General features: G+C 38.0%; 1 protein-coding gene across 1 annotated transcript in view; it reads right to left on the reverse strand.

Annotated features, from left to right (window-relative positions):
* Positions 1-17659, reverse strand: part of LOC120085557 (chaperone protein dnaJ 10) — a 58144-nt gene that overhangs the window by 10455 nt on the left and 30030 nt on the right. The window contains exon 5 of the mRNA XM_039041586.1: positions 10094-10223. Within this exon, the coding sequence (XP_038897514.1) occupies positions 10094-10223 (130 nt within the window). The remainder of the gene's footprint in view (positions 1-10093; positions 10224-17659) is intronic.

Below are 17659 nucleotides of genomic sequence, written 5' to 3' on the forward strand. Positions count from 1 at the left end.
TTGCTCACAAATTACTCCACCCAAAAAGGCAAGAAGTCCATTCCTTTGAATGAAGAAGATGGAGGGTCTGAACTGAAGAAAGAACTTGCCCGGAAGGATGAGGAGAACTCACGAACCTCGAATGGAAAAAAAGGGAGTGGTTCTTCTACGAAAAGGTAAGTCTCTCAAGTCCACACCTCCTAAGCCATGTTTCATTTGTAATGGGCCACACTGGACAATGGATTGTCCAAGTAAGAATGCCCTAAGTGCTCTTGTAGCACAATATTGAGACAAAAAGGAGAAGATTCCAAAGCATACATGGGCTCGCTGCAGCAAATAACGGCCATTTTCGAGGCACGTATCAAGAAGAGCAAAGACAAGGGCCTACTCTATGTGGACGCCACAATCAATAGTAAAGAGGCAACCATGATGCTAGACACAGGGGCTACGCACAACTTCATGGATGTGCAAGAAGGTCAACAACTTGGCTTAAAATATCCAAAGGACAGAACCTCAATCAAAGTCGTTAACTCCGACGCCAAGCAAGCAAAAGGTATAGCTTGGGGAGTAAAAACAAGGATAGGCGATTAGCACGGTAAGCTTGACTATACAATTGTGTCTATGGATGACCATAAGACAATACTTGGTCTAGCCTTTTTTAGAAAAGGCGATGCCCTATTGGTACCATCCTGAAACACTCTCTTGGTGCTCGAAGATCCAATCTCCGTATCATCTCCCTAAAGAGCTTGGAGAAGTTTAAGCCACAGATAATGACTGCCATGCAAGGGATAAGAAGAAGGCACCATAAGAGAAGAAACGCAACAGGGACGTTGCGAAAACAAGTGGGGGAAGGTGTCACGCCCCGCAAAAATGGCCTTTCAAACTGCACCAATGCAATGCCCAAGGCTCCTTTAGCCTAGCTAAGGAGGAGTCAAGACCTGTTGAAAGGCATCCCTAAGTCGCCACACAACGCCAAGTCGTGTGCCCCTATCCCAGGCGCAAGCCCATCACGAACACCCAACGTATCTACGTGGCCAGGCACAGGCACGCAAGGGCATGCCGAGATAGGCACACGCCCGGAAAGGTGCCCAGACAAGCGCCCCAGTGAGCAGGCATGCGCACGGCCATCAACACAAACGTGCGCGAGTCCAGCCACGCAACCGTGCGCGCGGCCGAGGCTCCAGCGTGCACGAGTCCAAACGCACACGCCCCAGCATGCACGCACGCAACGCCTAGACGAGCGACCGTGCACGCAAGCAACATACGCGCGCCACCCTGCATGCGCGACCCAATGACAGACACCTCCAGACGATGCTAGACGGTCCGAGAGTGCTCCAGACTGTCCGAGAACCTTCTGGAAGGCTCTAGACAGGCCTAGGCAAACCCAGATGGTGCTGGGCAATGCCAGCGCCAAAGATGCGTCGGGAATGCACTAGACAGAGCCACACAGTACTAGAAAGGGCTAGATAGCCCCGGAAGCCTCTATAAGACCCGAGATGGTGCTAGAACATGCTAGATGGTTTCGGAAGACCCTAAAATGTGCTGGAAGGTCCAAACAACAGCCCACATGTACATACTCTAGAATACTCTACAAGAGTCTAGAATAGATTAGGAATGTCCAAAAATGTCTTGTATGTACTTGGTAGCTTCTAGAAGAGCCTAGTATGACCTAAGATGTATGTAAGAGACATAAAGAAGTCTCTAGAAGAGTATTAACCGACCTCCTAGGTCGGATCTAAGGCCCATAAAGTCAGTGGGGCTTGCCTATATATAGCCTATTGGGACTCATTTGTAAAGCATCCCTTGGGACATTTCCAATAAAGCTCTCATTCACTCAAACTCTAAGACCCCTTGCCTACTCATCTTAAAACCTATCAACGAGTTCCTTTGTGCCTTGAATAGGCCAAACCTTTTCTTAAGGCTTACTTGGTGCACTCTTTGGTAAGCAAGAGTATCCAAGTGTCGCACAGTTGATCGTCTCAACACTGACCCCGTGACAAGTGGTATCAGAGTCGTGCTCTTGGAACCTAGACACCCCACGTAGCCTTAAACTCTTGCCAAGCATATGGCATTTGAGGAGGGACATCACTCCCCAATCGAGCAACTAGTGGAAGGACCAACCACCCAGGGAAGGAGTGAGCAACGCACCACATCCTCTATGCAGAAAGGCATACGCCTTTGGTCGTATGCACTGATGCCTCTTGAGGCTAAAGCCTCGAAAATTTGAATCACAAAATTAAATGGGCTGGGCCCCACCACCAAAATTGTGCAATTATAGGGGTTGGGCCCCACCACCGAAATTTTCAATCTTGCGGTTGCAATATAGAGAAGTTGAATCGTCCCATTAACAAAATTTTGTTTTGTTTTGTTCTGTTCTTTTTAAAGGACAACAAATTTTAAAATATAAATTAACCCAATACTAATTTAAAACCATTAAAAGATTTAGTGGAATTGACAGCAACTCAAAATACCAAGTGGGAGAGTTTGTTCAATTTTGTCTACACAATCCAATCAACTTCTAAGGTTAGCTTTCTTCACCATTTTTATCTTTGTAATAAAATTGATTTCTGTTTACTTTTGTTATTTTTATAGATTTTTTCCTCACTGTGTCATTCTTTTGTTTTTTTCCTTTTCTTTAAACTTCAAAAAGTTTTTTTCTTAATTGATTTGTCCTTTCTTTCCTTTGTTTAAATAGTTTTTTTTTTCCTTAATTGATCTTTTCCCGTCTTATTCTTTTATTTTTTTCGTTTTGTTTAAAGAGTTTTTTTCTTAATAGTTATGGTCTGAAGTTTTTTCTATCTTTTAAATTTTTTATACTTACTTTTTTTTCCACAGTTTTTTATTTCACACATTTTTGTATTCTTTATTTTTCTAAATACAGAAATTTTATTATTTTTTTCCTATTCTGTTCGATCTATTAAGACTTTTTTCCCCTAATTTTGTGCTTTTCCTATTTGTTCCCCCATGTTTTTAGAATTGGACTTCAACTCTTATTTCTTAACTATGCTCATATTTATGTTTTCTTCCTAAATATGGTTGGAAGTGTTAAAAGAACAAATAGTGGGACTAGGAAAGATCCAGCTTGGAAGTATGGCACTGAAGTACAAGAAGGTCGAATAGGAAAATCCTACATTTATATCAAATACAATTTTTGCAACAAGGTTATTACGGGAGGTGTCAAAAGAATGAAAGATCATCTTGGAGGAACATGTAAAAATGTTGCATCATATAATAAAGTTCCCGATGAAGTTAAACAAGAAATTCAAGATTACCTTAAACAAGGAGAAATGGCAAAGATGGCTAGTCAGAAGGAATTTGAGGACATGGCTGAAGGGGGGGCATACTATTATAGTCCGACATCAAGTAGTTGTGATGTTTCTTCGAGAGGTATTCGAGGGCCAATGGATCGATATATGGCAATTGATGATAGTGGTGTTGATAATGAAAATATGGTTCAAAATCAAGATGCTCCTATGAATGCAAAGGAAGCATGCAATTTTGTCTGGATGGATATTGGAAGATCTTTTTTTTTTAAATGGTATTTCGTTTAATGTGACGAGTTCTTCCGTTGTAAATATGTGCCGATACATTGGATTATATGGTCGAGGTTTGAAGCCACCGAGTATGAATGAACCATGGATTTTGAAGGAAGAGATGAAAAGTACAAATAATATTGTTAATGACATCCACAAGACATGGGCGAACACTGGAGTTTCAATCTTATCGGATGGTTGGAAGGACATGAGAGGGAGGAGTTTAATTAACTTTCTTGTAAACTCACCAAGTGGAACGATTTTCTTGAAATCGATTGACGCCTCATACGCCATAAAAGAAGGAAACTTGTTGTTTCAACTTCTCGATGATGTAGTAGAGGAAATTGGAGAGAACCTCGTAGTTCAAGTGGTGATGGACAACATATCTAACTACAAGGCAATTAGTAAAAAAATTGATGGAAAAGCGAAAGCATTTGTATTGGACTCCGTGTTCTACTCATTGTCTCAATTTGATGCTTGAAAAACTTGGTAAGTTGCCTCAACATAAGAATGCATTGTTAAAAGCAAAGAAGGTTAGTAATTTTATCTATAATCATGGTTGGTGTTAGCATTAATGAGATCTTTCACAAAGAGAGCTTATTCGTCCAGCCACCACTAGATTTTCTACTGCCTATTTGACATTGCAAAGTATTTGCCAATCTAAACAACCATTACAAGCAATGTTTACTTCTAAGGAATGGCAAGATAGTGTTTGGGCAAAAAAACACCTGAAGGAAAGGGAGTGAAAAGAATAATTTTAAGTGACAAAAATTTTTGGCTCGCTGTAGTGTATGCAGTTAAGACGACAAAACCTTTGGTGAGTGTTTTGAGATAGATTGATTCTAAGAAGGTGTCTGCAATGGGATTTATATATGGTGCCATGGATTCAGCAAAAGAAGAAATTGTCAAGAATCTTGATGGGGAGGAAGCAAGTTATACGGAGATGGAATATTATTGATGAAAAGTGGGAGTTTCAACTACATCAACACTTACACGCGGCAGCATATTTCTTGAACCCACATTTTCAGTATGATGATAATTTTTCCACTCATCCAAAAATTAAGTTAGGCTTATATACATGTATGGATAAGTTGATAGCATATGAAAACGAGAGAATAAAAGCTGACATTCAAATAGATTCATTTCAAAAGAGAGAAGGATTCTTTGGGTTCCAACAAGCAATAGCCTCTTGCAAGAAAAGATCTCCAAGTAAGCATCATGAAGATAATATATCATATTTTTATTTATTTTGGTTTCATTACTTGATGTGATATTGGGCGATGTAGTTGATTGGTGGACTCAATTCGGGAATGGAACACCAAAACTAGCAACATTCACCATCAAAGTTTTGCTAGGAAGTGTTCAATTGTATTTCCTTACTTTGAAAAGAATTGTCTAAGACTTCTACCATTAATGATAAGTTTATGTTTCATGGATAGGTGCATACAAAGAAAAGGAATCGTTTGAGCACAACTAAGTTAAATAACTTAGTTTATATCATGTACAATAAAAGATTAAAGGATAGACACTTGAAGTGAAAGTGTCTCAAGGAAGAAGTCGATCCATTGGTTGTAGATGATGTGTCATATGATGATGAGTGGATCGCTGAAAATAATAGTGGGGCCACAAATTCCTTTGTTGAGCAAGATGATGATTATAACATCAACGTGTATGAGCTTGGAGAAGGAAGCAGTTTTTAACAAAGAAGTAAGCAATTTTTAACAAAGAAGTAGTGATAAGAACAAACAACCAAATATTAAAAAAGGAGGTATATTACTTACTGAAAAGATTTAAACAAATTTCCAAAATTCATATAGTTGTAACTTTTATTAACAAAATTTATTTCACAAACAGATAAAGGGAAGAGGCCGATGACATTGGATGAAGAGGAATGGGTAGATATTGAGAGTGACAATGAAAATGAGGATGAAACTATTAGATAAGAGGATGATTCTATGGAAGATGCTAGTAATGATAATGATAATGATATTGAAGATGAGATTTAGATGAAACATTGGGTTTTTTTTCCTTTGTCATGATTAATTATTGGAATTATTTTCTTTGTCATGATCAATTTTGAGTATGTTTAAGCAAATATTATAACATCATAAATATATAATAGAATATATTTTATGATTTAATTATGTCTTATTAATTTAAAATGAGGCTTACGCCTCGCCTCTCTAAGGGAAAACGCCTCGAGGCCGCCTTTAACCTTTTAAAACATTGCTTTTAATAAAAGTACAAGATTTTGAAAATCCTGAATTTAATCATCTTTTAATAATCTTCTTAAATTAATTGACCATGATAAAGTAGTTAAATCCCAATGCTGAAAAACTGAACCATCAGGAGACAAGGTGATTCTATATAATTTTGGAAACAAGGAACTCAGTGGAGAGGAACTCAACCAGTTGTTATGCCAAAAAGAAATTCTAGAGCCATTACTAAGGTTAAAGGATGCAAATGTTGCAACTTGTTGCCAAACCCGAGAAATAGTAATCCAAGGACTTCTAAGGCTTCTCCCTTCTTTTCCATCCGTGTTCCACTCAAATGAATCATTTCCATAAATACTTTTTACTATCTTACGCCAAAGAGCTTCTTTCTCATGCATAACCGCCATCCCCACTTTACCAACAAAGCCACATCTCAATTTTTTAGATCACCAAAACCAAGGCCTCCGTGTTTTTGTTGTTTGGAAATTATCTCCCATTGGACAAGGTGATTAATCTTGCTTCCACCAGATCCTTCCCAAAAGAAATTTCTTTGATTTTCTCTATTTCTGAGATCACTTTCGAAGGCATTGCAAAGGAAGACATATAATAAATTGGAATATTTGAGAAACTGCCTTATTCAAAGTAAGTTTACCACCCCTTGACCTTGACGCTTTCGAAGGCATTGCAAAGGAAGACATATAATAAATTGGAATATTTGAGAAACTGCCTTATTCAAAGTAATTTTACCACCCCTTGACAAATTAAAACGCCTCCATCTATCCAACTTCTTCTAGATTTTATCAACAATTGGCTACCAAAAAGAAACTTTTCTTGGATACCCTCCAAGAGGAAGACCAAGATAAAGAAAAGGTAATGTTTCTGTTTTGCAATTCAAGCTGGAAGCAGTTGCCAGCACCCTGTTTTCATCAATATTCACACCACATAAAGCAGATTTTTCCCAATTAACCTTTTGCCCCAAACACCATTGAAATAATTCAATGGCATTAATTAATGCCTTCAAACTTGTGTCATCATCTTTACAAAATATCAAAGTATTGTCAGCATATTGGAGGATTGAAACATGAACTTTGTTCTTACCAATTAAGAATCCTTCATATTCTCCTTTCTCATGTATTACATCAACAAGGATACTCAAGAGCTCACTAACTGATAGGAAAAGGAAAGGAGAGAAAGGATCTCCTTGTCTAATACCTCTAGAAGCAAAAGTTCTTCCACATGGTCTTCCATAGATAAAGACCAAAAACTTGGGATTCTTCTCACAACCCATGATTTGTTGAATCCATTTAGCAGTGAAGTCTTTTAATTTCAACACTTTTCTAAAAAATCCCAATCTACTCGGTCAAAAGCTTTCTCTAGATCAAGTTTCAATATCCAGCCCTTCTTCTTTTTAATTCTATATTCTTACACATCTTCATTTGCAATTAGTACAAGATCTAGAATCTGCCTTCCATTGATGAAGGCACTTTGAGTGGAGGAAAAATACTTGGCATTACTCTTTTCAATCTTTCTGCTAATTCCTTTGCCACAATCTTGTAAACTGAGTTAGTTAGGCTAATAGGCCTAAAATCTTTCACAAAAACAGCTGTCTCCTTTTCCTGGATCAAACAAATGAAGTTCTCCTTAAGACGAGCATTAATTTGCCATTTTTAAAGAATTCTTCAAATAGTTTCTGAAAATCACTTTTAAAAAAATCCCAATTCTTCAAGAAAAACTCCACCGTGAACCCATCCAGACCAGGAGCTTTGTTTTTCCCAATGAAACCAACGGCTCTTTTAATTTCATCTAAAGAGAAAACAGAAACGAGAATTTGATTTTGGACTGAAGAAACTTAAGACCATTGTAGTTTTAAAGGGACTGGCCGATAATCAGGGCATTTTATACATAGATTGTTGAAAAAACCCAAAGCAATAATTTCCCAAGATATTTCCAGGATGTGTATCAATAATTTCAATGGTAGACGGCATAAACCCACACAAATTCTTCTTCACTTGAATCTTAGCTTCAAAGCAATTAATATGATTTAAAGTTTCTACTGCTATGCTTTCAAGACCTCCCAAATGAGCTCCAATTGCCTCGAAAGTTTGTCTGCTCCAGTAACCCAAAGGGAGGCTTTTAATTGAGATCCAGCCCCTATACCCCTGAACAATTGATGGCCGGCTATGTCTAAATTTGTTCCATTTCTCAAAAAGAAAATGAAATAATCCAATCTTCTGCCACTATTCAGGGAACACAATTAAATCCTCCATCCTTTGGTTATCGATCTTAATCAAAAAAGCATTATCAGCAAATAAAGGATTGATGATAACCTTTGATTGAAAAATATCTTCCAATGTCATTGCTATTTCTTTTCAATCATTATACATAAATAATCTTGAAACAACCCAAAAGTTGTCGAAATCTTCCATAAAAACTTCTGTATTTTTTACAATCCAGAATTCTTTCATGCTCTGTTTTTCCATACCTAAAACAGAGGAGGGAGAATGCCTTCTTCCTTGCACTGGAAATGTGCTCTGTATTAAAGATACTGAAACAGAGGAGCTAGCGTTTGCTTTCTTCTTCACTATCCCCACAAAACTTGAACCATTGCCCTTTGAATAAGAATAACCAGAGCTATCCTTGATTAGTGAAGAAGAAATAGGCCGAATATCATGCAAACTGAATGATGGGCAATGAATAAGAATAACCAGAGCTATCCTTGATTAGTGAAGAAGAAATAGGCTGAATATCATGCAAACTGAATGATGCCCCAACGATCTGTTTACTTTAAAAAACCCGCTCAGCATGTCATGAAATGATTTCCATCCTGTCTAATAATCTCCCGAGTGAACATGAATAAAATAACGACCACCAGTGACAGGCCAAATGACTCACCATAAGATCCAACCAGAGTTGGACTTGAACTTTGACATTTTTGTTGTGTCATACTCATCTCGTCCATCTTTTAGAAACAAGCAATTGGGACTTTGAAGTAGCCCGGCAATGGCTTCGATAAACCAACTCGGTTGGGAGAATGAAACCCGAAGAAATTTGTTTACCCACAATATACACATAAAAATAAAATTAAAGGATCCGTTTGGACATGAAATGGATACATCCATGTATCTCTGACTTAGATTTATGAGATGATAAAATATGGCAAAACCCATACCAAGAATCGGTTCACGTAGAAATGGACGTATTAGCTCACATAAAAAGTACACGTAGAATACCAAAGGGCGTTATTTATGTTCAAGCAAGTTTCAACAATACAATTATGACTGTTAAAGATGTACGGGGTCGGGTAATTTCTTGGTCCTCCACCGGTATGCGTGGATTCAAAGGTACAAGAAGAAGGACACCATTTGCCGCTCAAACTGCAGCAGGAAATGCTATTTGGGCAGTAGTGGATCAAGGTATGCAACGAGCCGAAGTTATGATAAAGGGCCCTGGTCTCGGAAGAGATGTGGCATTAAGAGCTATTCGTAGAAGCAGTATACTATTAAGTTTCATATGGGTTGGGAGAATGAAACCCAAAGAAATTTGTTTACTTCCATATCTTCCACATAAAACATATCAGAATCAAACCAAATGCAGTAGAAGGAATCGTTAATCTTGCAGATTTCTACTTCCATCGTTGAAGGTCAAACATATAACACAAATCTCGAAGCAAACGTTGTTGGAGAAGAAGCCGGTTGAGAAGGAGAGAATGGGGATAAACAGAGGGGAAGAGTGAGGGAAGGTTGCCGACAAGAGTTTTTACGAATAGGGTTCTTAGGAATTATGACAACTGGTATTTTTAGGGTTAAGTTCTAATACCATGAGGTTTTTAGAGAAATTATTTTTCATATTACTCAAGGTCCCAATAGAGAGCAAGTATAATACAACAATAAAGAACCAACCAAGGCAACTATTATAAAAGGAAAGAATAATAAAAATACTCAAAAATAGAATACTAATAAAAAGAATGCAATTATTATATACAATTCTACCAATACTTTTATATACTTTATGCTTTCGGTTTATTTCTTTTTCACTCCTTTTAGAGTTTGTATCCTTTGAGGTTTAAAAATCCATTTTTTCTTTTCGTTAATCAATGAAGCATATATATAATGAAGTCCAAGCTACCTCCAAAAAAATGTCCCTATGAAAGAATACACTCTATGGTAGTGGAAATGTAAGTTCGAATGAAATTTGGAGGGAGATTAGAACTCTAAATGTGCTCATAATCAACATGCTCTGATGCTAATAGCTTGGGAGCATATGAATGTAGTCCAGATGATATGGAATTATAACATTTGAGTCATTGACATTTCATTCACTCTTTCCCGTCATCTTGGTTTAGAAAAAGTTTCTAAAGGATCATAGTACCTGCGTTGGAGAGTCTTGCTACTTCAGCTTCAGCATGATTAACAAAGTCATCTTTGTTTCCTTGAACATACTGGTTGAGACGACCTTTCAAAATTTCTGAAAGCTTTTCTTCCCTTTCCTTTTGGACAATCTGCACTGAAAGAAGAAACTTCATATTGCATGCTATGCAGCTTTGAATGATGATAACACTCAAGTGTAAGAATAAAAGATACACAACTGTAACGTTTGCGATTTTACTGCTGTAACGTTTGCGATTTTACTACTGTAAGAAGCTAATTAATGCAAATATTTTTTTTTTAAAAAAAAAAAGGAAACGAGCCTCCTTGTTAATTAAGATAATGAAAAGAGACTAATGCTCAATGTACAAGAGATACAGCAAAAAGGATTAAAACGTAGGATCAGCAGATGCATCCAGGCCTCTCAACTAGGTTGACACCCCCTTAGCACCATCATCATCTCCAAGAACAAAGAAATGTGGACTTATCAGTTTAATTCAGTACAATATAGCCCAGACAAATAAGAACTAATACAAAAAACTTAAGACAATTACATAGGGTATTCCAAAATATAATACTAAAAGAAGCTACTGTCCTCTGAGAAAGAAGCAACCAGCTTTGATTCCTAGAGTAGCCAACTGAGACAGCAACTTTAGAACTCCGGGGAGAGGTAGGCACGCCAGTTCAAGCTAATTTCTTGGCTGAAATAGTCCGCAAAAGCCTTGGAGAATGAGCTTCACATGGATGCATTCAAACAGGCTGCCTCAAATCTAGAAAACCAATGAGTTTCCTTGTCATGGAAAACTCTTTAGTTTCTTCAAACCATAAATCTACCAGCACTGCCTTTACTGCATTATTCCACAGGATTTGCTGTTTTTTTCTTGAGTTTTGGTCCCACAAAAATCTGCAAGATGTTGTCTCTGAAGATTTTCCCAAAAACCCAACTGATATTGAATAATTTGAGTCACAAAAACCAGCAATTTTGAGCATAGCAACAGTCAAAAAGAAGGTGCTGAAGGTCTTCCCAAATTCCTTTACACAGTGCACATTTATTTGGAGATAAATAATGGGAGGACAGCTTTTTTTGCAAAACATTTGAACAGTTGAGAGATCCAAATAACATTATCCATATGACAATGTTGACTCGCTGGGGGCTTTTAGATTTCCATAACGTCTTTCTTAAAGGTTGATTGATTGGAGAAGCTGTAGAAAAATAGATGACTAGTCATTTGACGGTGAAAGTGCCATTTGCTTCCAAGGACCACGATCGTTTATCAACGCAGTCCTTCACTTTTTTCGTAGCTACGATGCTTAACAAGCCTTGAAATTCTAAAAATCTCCTCATCTTTCCAGAGTCTTCTAAAGGAGATGGACCAAGAGGAAGTTGTATTATCCCAATGGTCCAAGACCGAACCATTGGGGTCGTGTAAGATTTGAAATAAGCCCAAGAATCCAACCAAAAAGCTATTCGGCTGCCATTACCAAGTTTGAACACTGCCAAAGCCTCCACTTTCAGCCACCACCTTGAGATATTGATCCATGGGCTTCGAAGACTACAACTTACTTTACCCGAAGTGTACCAACTAAACATACTCCTACCATGGATACTCTTGACAACTTTACACCAAAGAGAGGGATCATCTCGAATTTGTGAAAGAACTTTGATAGAATCATCTATTCCATGTATAATCTCTTCGTAGATTATTAAAGGCATTATGCAATTTGTGAAGGAAATTGAAAAGGATGCTCTCTCCTCTCTCCTCTCTCTCCTCTCCCTTCTCTTCTCGTCCTCTAATCAGCGGTCAGCATCCTCTCTTCCGTTAATCTTTCTTGCCAAACATTCTACTGTGAAGTATAGAGGTGAAATGTTGTAGCATCAGTGATCATTTCTTCTGTATGTAGAGAGTGAGTAAAGGTTTCTATGTAGAAGATATGAATAAAGGGCAGAAAATACTATTCTCAATGACTATGCCGCAAAGGTTAGATGAAAGCTTGAAAAAGTTACTGAATGGTCCAACGTTTGAATTCTTCTTACTAAAGGAAAAAGTCGATCAAAGTGTCAATCGCCTTTCAAAATTTCGTGCTAACAAAGGGTGGTTCGTGGAGTGGCGGTCTGGCCTTCAACAGGAGGAAGAAAGAACCATCTCCAGAAGTCCGATTGGCAAGAATTCAATGACATGGTTAGCTTTTGTATCAAGGAATCCTTGGCCCCCTGGTTAGTTCAGAGAATATCCAACATTCAACAAAGGATGAAAAGAACTACTTCGCGAAAAAGATTGACAAACAAACTTCAGATAGACCACCTTTAAGTCAGAAAATGAGAAGTTCTATGGTCTCCAAAACCTCTGTTTCAGCACCAGAAAAACAGAGTTCCAAGGCCTCTGTTCTCCTGCCTGATAAACAGAGTATGCAACAACAATGAGTTATCAAGAATTCAGAAATGTTCCAAACAGATTTTAATAATTTATGGGCTGTTTCACCCCTCTTTGAATTCGATAGCTGGTTAGAAATCCGTAAAACACTTAAATTATACTTTCAATCTAATGTTATTATCAACCCAATATTTGCAGAAAACGCACTGGTGGATTTGGATCGAGGTGCAATGGATGGAATAATTGAGAACCCTGGCAAATGGCAGAAGTTTAGCTCCTTCCACTTGAAATTTGAAAAGTAGGACAAATTCATTCATAGTAGGCCATTGTATTCAAAAGGCTACGATGGGTGGCTTTCAATAAAAAATGTTCCTCTCGACTACTGGAACAAACAAACATTTGAAGCTATCGGAACCTATTTCGGAGGCTTGGAGAACATTGCAATTGAAACTTTAAATTTGCTTAATGTCTCAGTGGCCAAAATCCAAGTTAAGGAAAATTTATGTGAATTCATCCCTGCAACGTTAGAAATTACAGACGAAAAGAGGGGCAACATCTTCTTGAACTTTGGTGATATTTTGTCGATCAACCCACCAAGCAAGGTTAGAGGAGATTTATTCATGTTCAATTTTATAAACCCAATTAACATTGTTCATTTAAACCAAGTTATGAAAGATGAGGAAATAATAAGTGATCCATTAAATTCCAAATTCGAGTTTCTCCTTCCATCAAGGTGCAAAACAAAATACTCCAAAAGTCCAGGAATCAATGTAGGGAAAAAGTTTAAGCACACCTCTTAGATCGATCCGAAGTCTAATCGGAAAACTGTTGTTGGTCCAGAAGCCGAAGATCACTTACAAAGTTTGTCTAGTCAAGATCTAGCCAATGTGAATGATAATGAGGATAAGAAGAAAGAGAAACAAAAAAGGACAAAAAGAGCAGAGGTCCGTTGGAAGTCCGAGCCACCTCTAAGTAAACGCCTCGAGTTCCTGCCAATTGAGACTCATTTGGAAACTTTATCACGTAAAATTTCACTCAAAGAAGACCAAAGGTCTCCGTTTTGTGGGAGCACCCAATTTTGTGAGGACATAGAAGCACTATTAAAGAAGAGAGAACTTAAATGAAAGGAATTCAAAAAGATGCAGCCGTTCAGCATCCCCTCATAAAGGCGTCAAAGGGTCATTTCAAAAAATATTGTCAATTGATTTTTCGTATTCTAGGAAGACAAAACAGCATCATTCATTAATGAATCGGATGACTCATGCAATCAGTGGTTACTCCAAGCAAGCATCAGCCTCGATTCTTGAAGTTTCCAACCATCCCGAAAGTGAAGAAATGATTCCAAAAACTCTCATTAATGAAAGCATGGAACCAGGCCTCAATAAACACTCCTTTCTCATTACCAATCAGGAGGAAATTACAAAGCAGCAGGAGTTTGCCTCCCTTCGGCCCCAAGACTGGAAAGTCAGCAAAGCTCACAAGGCACTCAAAGCAACCAAAAAGAAAACATTTGGGCTCAGACCGTACCCTAGACACTTCACCAGGAAGCAAACATCATTTTGCAATCCATGGACGGCCATCACAAATCCAGACCTCATTGAGTTATGTTGTGTAAAAAATCAAGCTCAGTACCCCTACCTTCTTCCAAAAGTTTCTATTTTCAATCATTAAGCAAATCTAATGAGTCTTTCACTCCGTTTGTACGAGGTTCTCATTGCAAGCCAACTTTCTCGTCTAATCAAGATCCTCTAGACTTTGAAGACAAATCGTTGGTAAGACTAAGCAGTGAAGAGCCTAATAGAGAGGAAGTTGATGAAACCAATGCTTTTGAAGACAATCTAAAGGGCATGGACTACTCCTTAAATTTGTTATTTCAGCCAACAGAAGCTCCTCCACAAGTTAGAAGTGAAGTCTTCCCTTTTCCTCCTCTAAATCTGAAGGATAACCCCCAAAATTTGCACTCTATCTTGAATGATTGTGATATTGCCCTAGCCTAATCAAAGGGGCAAGAAGAGTCAAGTGAAAGCCTCATCTCTCGGGTGATATATAATGAAGATAATTTCATGGAATACAAGGGGGCTTGGGGAGTATTCAAAAAGATCGACTCTTAAAAGATTTATGAAGAAGATCAATCTGGATCTAGTTTTGATTCAAGAAACAAAAAGAGATAGTTTTGAAGGAGCATTTATCAAAAGCCTATGGAGTTCAAAAGATGTAGGATCGTCCTTTATGGAAGCTAAAGGAAGATCAGGAGGCTTACTCACAATGTGGGATGAAGGAAAGATTTCTGTAGTTGACACAATCAAAGCTGAATTTTCCATGACAGTCAAGTGTCAGACAATAAGCAAGAAACAGTGCTGAATTACGAACGTATATGGCCCCACATATTATAGAGAAAGAAGAAGACTATGGACAGAATTGTCTTCCCTTGCTGTAGAGCGTAAAGAGCCTTGGTGCATTGGTGGGGATTTTAACAGCATTCGAAGAAGGTTTCCAATGGGAAGAGCAACAAGAGACATGAAAAACTTCAATAAGTTCATTAGAATAAACAACCTAATGGAAATTCGTCTTTCAAACGGCTAATTCACGTGGTCTAGAGAAGGTGAAGTAGTTTCAAAATCACTCATTGATAGATTTTTAGTATCAAACAACTGGGAAGAGGCTTTTGAAAACCCAAGAGTGGTCAGGCAAGCAAGAATCATGTCAGATCATTTTCCCCTCCACTTGGAAGCAAGAGCTTTCGAATGGGGACCTTCTCCCTTCCGCTTCTGCAATAGTTGGTTGAAAATCAAGGAGTGTTGTAGACTAATTGAAAGATCCATAAGCACGGAGGAACAACATCAATGGGCATGTTTTTTACTATCCTCAAAACTGAGAGACTAAAACAACCTTAAAAAAATGGCTAGCTGATTATGAGAAAGAGATGAAGAAGGACGAGGAAAGTCTTGAAATTCAGAGAAGAGATCAATTGGCAGATGATGACCCTCAATCTTGGGAAGTCGATGTAAGAATAGCACTGGAAGCAGATTTACTGGAAGAAAGAAATCTCATTCAAAAAAGTAAACTAAATTGGCTAAATGTGGGGGATGAAAACACTTCTTTCTTTCATCGGTTTCTAGCTGCGAGAAAGAGGAAAAATTCGATAGCAAAGCTATCCAAGGAATCCCAACCAGATCCTACCGTGAAATTGAAGATCTCATTTTGGGGTTTTACTCCCCTCTTTATTCCAAATGTGAAAGGTCTCGACCAATACCTCTTAATCTTGATTGGTCAAGAGTATCAAGCAATAAAAACGAATAGCTTGTGGCAAGATTCACACTCCCACAAATCAGAAAGGTAGTGAGAGAGTTGGAGAAAAACAAGGCACCCGGCCCAGATGGTTTTACACCAAAATTCGTTCTCAAATTTTGGAGTCAACTAAAGCTTAACTTTTCTAAACTGTTTGTTGAATTTTACAGCAATGGAAAGCTCAACTCTTGTGTTAAAGAGAACTTCATATGCTTAATCCAAAAAATGGAAGATGCAGTGCGAGTAAAAGATTTCAGGCCAATCAGTCTCAAACTCTTACATATAAAATAATTGTAGAAGTGCTAGCTGAAAGACTCAAAGGGATCATGCCAAGTAGAATAGCTCCAACTCAAAGTGCTTTCATTGAGGGGAGACAAATCCTTGACACCATTCTCATAGCCAATGAAGTCGTAGAGGAGTATAGATCTAAAAAGAAAAAAGGTTAGATCCTTAAGTTGGACTTAGAAAAAGCATTTGATAGAGTGGATTAGAATCTCCTAGAAAAGGTGCTTTATGGAAGAAAAAAAAAAAAAATTGACCCAAAATGGATTTCATGGGTAATGGGATGCATCTCCAATCCAAAGTTCTCCATTTTCATAAATAGCAAGCCAAGAGGAAGAATCAATGCTACTAGAGGAATTAGACAAGGGTGACCCCCTTTCTCCATTCTTATTCATCTTAATTAGTGAAGTGTTAAATGCCTCAATCACACGATTGCACGAAAAAAGAAGATATGAAGGCTTCACGATGGGAAAAAATAAAATCCATGTCTCTATTCTACAATTTGTGGATGACACTTTAATTTTTTGCAAGTATGAAGATGTAATGCTAGATACTCTTTGGAGTAATCTCGATCTCTTTGAGTGGTGCTCAGGCAAAAAAATCAATTGGGAAAAATCAACTCTTTGCGGCATAAATGTAGATTCTGACAAGCTATTTTCAGTGGCTGCTAGATTCAATTGTAAAATCGAGCAACTCCCTCTTAAATACCTTGCTCTTCCCTTTGGAAGGATACCTAAAAAAGGTGGATTTCTGACAGCCAGTTATTGACAAATTTCAAGGAAGACTAGACAAATGGAGAAGATACAACCTATCTCGTAGAGGAAGGGCGACCCTCTGTAAGTCAGTACTCTCAAATCTTCCTACTTATTATATGTCTTCCTTTTTTATGCCAAGGAAGGAGGTGTCCAGATTGGAAAATTTTTTGAAGAACTTTTTTTGGGAAGGCCATAAAGGGGGAAAATAAACCAGTTAGTCAAGTGGGAGCAGGTTTCTAAGGCCAAGAGGACTAGGGTTAGGAGGTTTAAAAGAAAGAAATTTGGCCCTCTTAGCAAAAATGGGGTGGAGATTTATGAATGAGGACTCCTCCTTTAGTGTAAAGTTGTTAAGAGTATACATGGCAGCAGCCTATTTGGATGGCACACATCTGGAAAGGCAAGTTGTAGTCTTAGAAGCCCATGTATCAACATCTCTAGGTCGTGGCTGAAAGTGGAGAACTTGGCTGTTTTCAAAATTGGAAATGGTTGCAGAATAGCCTTCTGGTTGGATGCTTGGTTCGACAATACTCCTTTTAAATTCAGGTTCCCTAGCTTGTTCAATCAGCTCTCCAACCTAATGGGTCGGTGTCGAATCATTGGGATAATAATACATCTTCTTGGTCCATCTCATTTAGAAGAATGCTGAAAGAGGAAGAAATCTCATATTTTCAAATTTTGTTAAGCTTAGTTGTACCAAAAGAAGTGAAGGATTGCATCGACAAACGCTCATGGTCATTGGAAACTAACGGCTTTTTCACTGTCAAATCCCTAGTCACTCATTTACGCAAGGCCCCTCCAATCGATAAAACTTTAAGACATGCACTTTGGAAGTCTAAAAGCCCGCGGCGAGTAAATATTGTCTTATGGATAATG

Source organism: Benincasa hispida, chromosome 9 (genome assembly GCF_009727055.1).
Source record: "Benincasa hispida cultivar B227 chromosome 9, ASM972705v1, whole genome shotgun sequence".
Taxonomy (NCBI): domain Eukaryota; kingdom Viridiplantae; phylum Streptophyta; class Magnoliopsida; order Cucurbitales; family Cucurbitaceae; genus Benincasa; species Benincasa hispida.